At 36.0% G+C, this 6,820-nt stretch overlaps 1 protein-coding gene across 1 annotated transcript; it reads right to left on the bottom strand.

Annotated features, from left to right (window-relative positions):
- Nucleotides 1-258: 258 nt before the first annotated feature.
- Nucleotides 259-6,298, bottom strand: LOC309392094 (DGAT1/2-independent enzyme synthesizing storage lipids-like; the record flags this gene model as incomplete). The annotated part of the gene is made up of 6 exons (XM_081953070.1): nucleotides 259-377; nucleotides 1,396-1,535; nucleotides 1,907-1,967; nucleotides 4,122-4,315; nucleotides 4,492-4,656; nucleotides 5,974-6,298. The coding sequence occupies 6 exons, from the start codon at nucleotides 6,296-6,298 to the stop codon at nucleotides 270-272; spliced, it is 993 nt and encodes a 330-aa protein (XP_081809196.1). The 3' UTR covers nucleotides 259-269.
- Between the last annotated feature and the right edge of the window lie 522 nt (nucleotides 6,299-6,820).

Below are 6,820 nucleotides of genomic sequence, written 5' to 3'. Positions count from 1 at the left end.
CTTTAACTAACTTCTTCAACAAGTGTGACATGACAAGGATGATTCAAACAGAATTCATAAGAGTGCGGAATGATCATCATATAATGCTTTGATATTTTCAAATTACATTTATTCTGATTTGGGGGATTTAAACACATTGAAATTAACCAATATTCTTCCCCATCTCAATCTTCCCTCTTCAGTTATTTTAACAAAATGCCTCAGATAAAACTACACATATATTATCTGAACATACATATATATTTTCTACAAAGATGATTGTTGTTATATCACTGTTTATCTTTGTTACGTGTCTCAAAGCGTTGCCTAAGAGCATGCAATATGCTTCCTGGGATTTCCTGGTGTTTGTCCCGTAAAGCCTCTATTGCCCTTTGAGTCTGTTGGAGAGATGGAGTGGGGTGGGGTGGGGTGGGGTGCAGAAAAGAAAGAAAAAAGTGATTTCATTAGATTTATGCTTCAGGAATTATAGAGAGAACATTTCAGAACTAAAAATTATTGACTGTTCTATAGAAGATATTTAAACATACTATGTATGTAAAATTCCAATTTATGACAAAGATTTTTTTTTCTATTCCTACTGATGCCATACTGTACATAATCAGATAAATCACATTTTTTCTTTGGGTTAAATCATATATGTCACAATATCTGGTTTTTCAGAACGTGCATAAGCAAAAGGAATTTTATGACTTTATAGGCTATGTGACCCTCTAAATATTGCAGGTGACCTAACCTCTTGCATTCCGTGTCCAGCCCATTTCTCCTATAAGGAAAAGATGCTCCATTCTATTGATCAGAGAAATAAAGAGGCAGGATATATGGAAAGGTGCTCTAAGGGCTATAAATTCTATACGTGTGAGTGAATTGAATCCCTTTGTCATTCAACAATCTGGAGCCTCATATCATTAATGCAGTGATATTTACCAGCATTACAAACTGAACATGGAAGTCAGATGCATTATTATACTGAAATCATTTCATTATTTGAAAATTCTGCCTACTGATCTTGACATGGTTGCAGTCATCCAAAAGAGGTTAGTATGCAATTGGGGTTCTTCTGAACTATTCAAATTGTGCCTAAACAGTCTTCAACAGATATGAAAGCTAAACCTATTCTTGGACTAGGTCTTCAGACAGTGACTCCTGCCTTTGTCATTTCTCAAAATGTGTTCACTTATTCTATGTGAAGCTGCCATTGAAGACAACCTAGAAGGTGTAGCTATTTGCTGCAGTTCTTAGAGTTTTAGTTGTGATGGCAATTTGATGAATGTTTTCATTTAGGCATACAGCTAGCCATGTTGAATAGTTTGAATAAGTGATGTTTAAACAGTGATGGATGGATGGATAATAGTCTTACACTCACAGTTAGGTATTTTATTCCCTTGTAATACTTACTTTTTCAGCTAATTTTTCAGCAGATATATTTGGATCATATGGAATTGGTTTTCCAATATGGGTTATAAGTTTAACTGGAAACATTCCATATAATGGAAAGACGATCCATCGTTTTCGCTCATATAACCATCTCATTGGTTCTGGGTGCAAAAAGATTTAGAAAATTTCAGAAACGCATATTAGCATCAGTCTGCAAAGAGTTATGTATTAATCTTTTTAGAATCCTATATTTAAATACTAGCATTTTTAGTAGCAGTATTGGAACATAGTAAAGTAAAGGTTTTCCAGTTGAAGTGGGGAATGTTTGGCTCCCATGTTTGAGCCCTACAATTTGCAAAGTTAAATTTAAATTTTAAAAGGGTTAGAAAATTAGAATCAGGTTTTCCAGCAAAGCTCTGATGATTGAGCTACAATAACTTTAAAATTAAAGACAGTAGGCACAGATGCAGATGCATAGATCTACAGCCTTATAAGTAATCATATTCCTGAGAATACATAAAGGTTTACTTACTTATATTTCCATATGATACATATGCTTCTCTAATATTTTGTGTAAACACAGGAACGATTGGCTAGAAGAAAGAAAAGAAAGAAATAATGAGACTGTTTCAGTCCCTGTGCATGAAAGGAATGAAATGTATTGTTGGGACATGAACTGGATATATTAAAAAATCACTTTGAGAAAATAATATTCACAATCTATGTTGCTAAGATCATTGCAACTTTTGACTTCCTTTCAGATATTTTCTTCTGAGATTTTTAAACACTGCAACAGTTGCACTATCTTACTATATGTAGTTTGAACTCATCTTCTGACATGCTGAACTGTCCTTCATTCTTCCTTCAATCCTGAATCTCATTCATCTAATTGTAGTCAGCATCTTTCTTATTAAATGTAGTTTGAACTCAACTTCTGGAATATTTTCAGTGGACTTGGTTGACGATTCCATTGCTCTGGCCGCAGGTTGATACCCCTCACTCTGCAGATGATTTGATCGAACAGCAACTCGTCCAAGTCTCTAAATTCGCAGTATGTCATGGCCTTTTGAAGCACTGCGACGTATTGTTTGATGGTCTCCCATTCTCTTTGGTTCTGCAAGTTGAATTCGTGCCACCTCATGAACTTAGATCAGTGATGGCAAACCTTTTTGGGCTCCTGTGCCAAAAGCGGGGGGAGTGCAAGGGGGTCATACGCGGGCGTGCCATACCAGGGGGAAGGTGTGGCGATGGCGAGGATGGGCGGACCCAGGCTTCCCTCCCTCCCCCACCTGAGCAGGCTTCTTGTACAGTCCAGCCCATGGTTCTGATGAGGAGCGGTGGTGATGAGGAACTTTAAGGTGTTCTGCAGCACTGACCATGCAACCATCTGACTGGAGTTGGCTTGGAGAGTGACTTTGTGGTGTCAAACACCTTGGGGCCACAATAACTCCGATAGGCTGAGAAGGTCATTGGACTACATGAAGCTATTGAATCTCATCATACAGGAGTCCCAGTGCTCTGTGGCTGGGTCGTAGGGACCTAGTGGGGCATACCTCATCATTGTGACAGGCCAAGGTAACATTGAATTTACCGCTCAATATGGCGACTCGGCGCCCAATGTTGATTGCTCTGACTGGGATGCTGGATCGCATTGTCAGCTTTTGTTGCTCCTTCCAATCCTATCCTCATCCCCAATGTTAGATAGGGTGAATGGAGGAGATAGGATTCAGGCTTTAGTGACAACAACAGCTCTTTATTCAGCAAACTATGTACAGAATCAACACTGGCCTGCCTGACAGCTTGCCCTTTTATAAGGAGCTGTCAGATGTCTCAGCCAATCAGCTTGAAGTATTGTCCCACCAAAATGGAGCAGCTTGGTGGAGCCTATTTTCATTCTATTTTCATTCTTATCTAACAGATGTGGTAGATCAAAGAACTTTCATCTCAGAATTTATAATCCAAGGTACAAGAAAATGTTGTTTTATAAATGACATATGGAGTGATCAATGGCTCCATCTTATAAAATTTGGTGTTAAATGAGGGATTAGAATGGAGTGATCTCACCACAATGGGACAGAACATCTCAGAAGAATATGAAAATCACTGAAGGCAAATTGCCAAAACTTTTCTTTGACTAGTTCATATATGGAGCCAGAAATATGGCAATTCAAAGGAGTATACTTATATTTCTGAGAGACATAGATTCTTCTCGGGAATATAAATGATTTGAATGTCAAAGAAATTGGCTACAAGGATTTCTAAAGTCCTGATATTTCCAAAGCCTTTTTGGTTCATAATCCTGCGAGTTTGGCTTATAAAAGAAGATACGTATTCCTCAACCAATTAGGCCCTTGCAGTGGCAATTATCTACGGTACTAGTGAAAATTGAGCGTGTAGATGAGGGATATAGGTAGCATGTGAATAACAAAAAGAAAAAGAAGAGAAAATAATAAGAACAGGGAAACCCTATATTAATGGAAATTGTCATCAATTTAAAGAAGCCATAAATATTATACGAAAGCGACAGATATGGATAATAGAAGTATGTGTAAAGAAACCAAATTTTTGGAGCATCACAGAGGACAGATTTGCCAATTCCTGGTCTGTCAAATCTGATTGGGGGTTACATTTCATTTACAAATTGGTAAAGTATAAATATATGATATGAAATGGAAGAATATCTTTTACAAATACATATTGCAATTAACAGCCACAGTAGTAAAAGGATGTAATGACAAGTAGCTCACCACTTTTGCATTTATAGCTGCATGAGCAAATCCTTTCCGTTTCCTCCATATTAGTTCATAATGGTTATTTCCATAGTTCTGTTCTCGCAGTCCTCCTGGTGCAACTTTCAACTGGTGCCCTTGCTTCAGGATGTCTACACTCTGTTCTCTTGTAGGATGAACAAAGTAGTGGAGTGCAATCAACCGATTTAGTCCTGCAAAAGAAGATCTAAAAAAATTATTCACTTCTTACATGTAAAAGGAAACACTTTTTTCCCCACCATGATAATTTAGCCAAGAGTTTAAAGGAGAAAAATTGGACTTCCAATGTCACTGAATCAATGTCTTTTGAAAATAATTAAAACTAAACATATAGGTGTTTTTTTTTTACCTGGTAGAGTAAAAAGAAAATGATGTGCCACAGAATACATGTATTTCCCAGTAAGTCTATATATCTTTTGGACAAAAAAATACACGTCGATTGAGAAGGCTCCATGGTAATAAACAAAGATCGCTGGTTCTTTTGGTATATTTTCTACTCCAGAAACCTCATAACCTGTTAATGGTGGAACAATGAAATGGCTTCAATATTGTTTCACAAAGGTCTCCTCTAGAAGAAAAGAAGATTGTATAGATAAACCACTTTTTTCTTAACTTTCTTAGCTTACTTGTGAAGCTAAATATTTAAAATCATATGTCACTTCTGGAACAACAGGCTGTCGCATTGGTCAATCAGAACATCAATATCAATCACAATCTCCTGAGATTTAGGTGTTATTGTATTTGTGAGCCTACATATTCCTTCTAATTTCCTATACGTCACTTAGATTCATACCAATTAAACTGGCATAAAAGCTTATCTTTTATCTTAAATATCTCAATACAATCTTAGGATATTTTGGCCATTGTAAAACATTTTTAAAAGACAATTTTGGTATTCTACTTACTTTTATTAACAGACATATAAAATTATTATTAACAGACATGTAAAATATATGATTTCTTTATTGTGCCATGCCAAAACCATGATAAATAATGGGTTAGTATAAAATGTAAAGGCATCAGCTTTTAAACAGTTACTGAAGTGACTGAAACGTTTGGACTTTGCAGGTCAGCTTTCACTTACAATCAGAATTGACACAAAATTTGAATTGTTGAGTGAAGCAATTGTTAAGCAAACACCATGTCATCACGTTCCTCAATGACAATAATCCTAACTCTCCTAGTTTTGATCATTAAGTGACTACAGAAATTGTTAACAGGATTGCTGGAAAGGAACCCTGAGCCTCCTCAGAATAATGGGATGGGCAGAGGACAAAGGCTTCCGAATACACCCAGGAGTACTGGGCTTGGTCCTTACCCCAATGGGGAGAACACTGGTATGTATTATTGTTTCCCAAGATTTAAGATCCATTTTATAGCCCTCTTTCTCTTCTCAGGAACATTAATATTTGGTTTTTGATGTTTTTGTACCACTAAACATGAAAATTATACATATTTATTTTTCTAATGTTATTTTTAGTAATATAATTATGCCAACATGTACGTGCCTAAATATTTGTGGTAGTCTATGGTTATATATAAAGTTTGTCTTTTTAATTAAAAAAATATGCCAGAAATTACTCTCCTGAACAAAGGACTTAAGTCAACCACAGAAATAATGGAGTTTCTGACTAGTTGCTGGAGCATTTTTACAAAAATGAATTATACATAAATTGACACTTTATATCCTGTTTTCCATTCAAATTCTATTAGATTCAGTTGCAGCTCCAAGATGGACATGACTGCTCATTATAGTTGACCAGAAGAATGATGCCAAGAGTGATAGTAAGTTCCTCATTCCTGTCTAAAGAATGAATTAAGATATACTTACTGTGCAGTATTTTTCCATGCCACTTAGCTGCCAGTGCCAAAAATTTCTTTGGCTTGTCCCATTCCTTGCTATTGATATCATCTGGCAGATTGCCAACTATTTTCCATACAAAAAGTATTGCATGGTATAGATACAGGAGAGAAAACGTAAATACAATGGGATAATATAAAATTATCAGAACTACTATCAAAGTTAAGGGATATACGATAAAGCCTGCACATCCTTCCAAAATGCAAGTTGACCAGATGACAAATTCATTTCCTAAGGTATAATATATATTTTCCTCAGTCATGTTTGAAATCAGACTATATAAATAGAAATCCATTCACAAATAAAGTATTTCTTCCTGGAAAAGAAAAATGAACATAGAAGTAGACTTTATTATGAGCTCTGGGAGAAGCAGCAGAATATCAGCTGACATCTTTTAAAAATGAGCATTGGTTATAAACATGACATTCTACCGAGCTGAAAAAGCTTCTTGGATAAGAAGTGAAAAGTCTTGAAAGAAAAACCAGAAAGTCCAGTTGCCCCCTGAAAAAGCCCCTTTTTGACTTGACATTCTACACCTTATGGAATTTGAAGGGAGGGAGGAGAAATGTGAATGGAATCATCCCTGAGCAGATACCCAGACAGACACGTAAGCATGGAAAAAAGCACCACTCTTTAGAAGTTCAATATAAGTGCTTGATAAAGGCTACATTTAAATATTTCCACAACGTCGCAGAGTAATACACAATAAGAGAAAGAATAGCTTGTTCCTCAAACTAAGAAATTCTCTGATCTACTGACACAATATTTTCTCTTTGTTTTCTGTAAGCTCAAAGAACTTCCAGCAGAAGTTTGATAA

The sequence above is a fragment of the Natrix helvetica genome (assembly GCF_964273705.1).
Source record: "Natrix helvetica genome assembly, chromosome: 4".
Lineage (NCBI taxonomy): Eukaryota > Metazoa > Chordata > Lepidosauria > Squamata > Natricidae > Natrix > Natrix helvetica.
The sequence above is the reverse complement of the archived record's forward strand: the minus strand, read 5'-3'. Positions and strand labels throughout refer to the sequence as shown.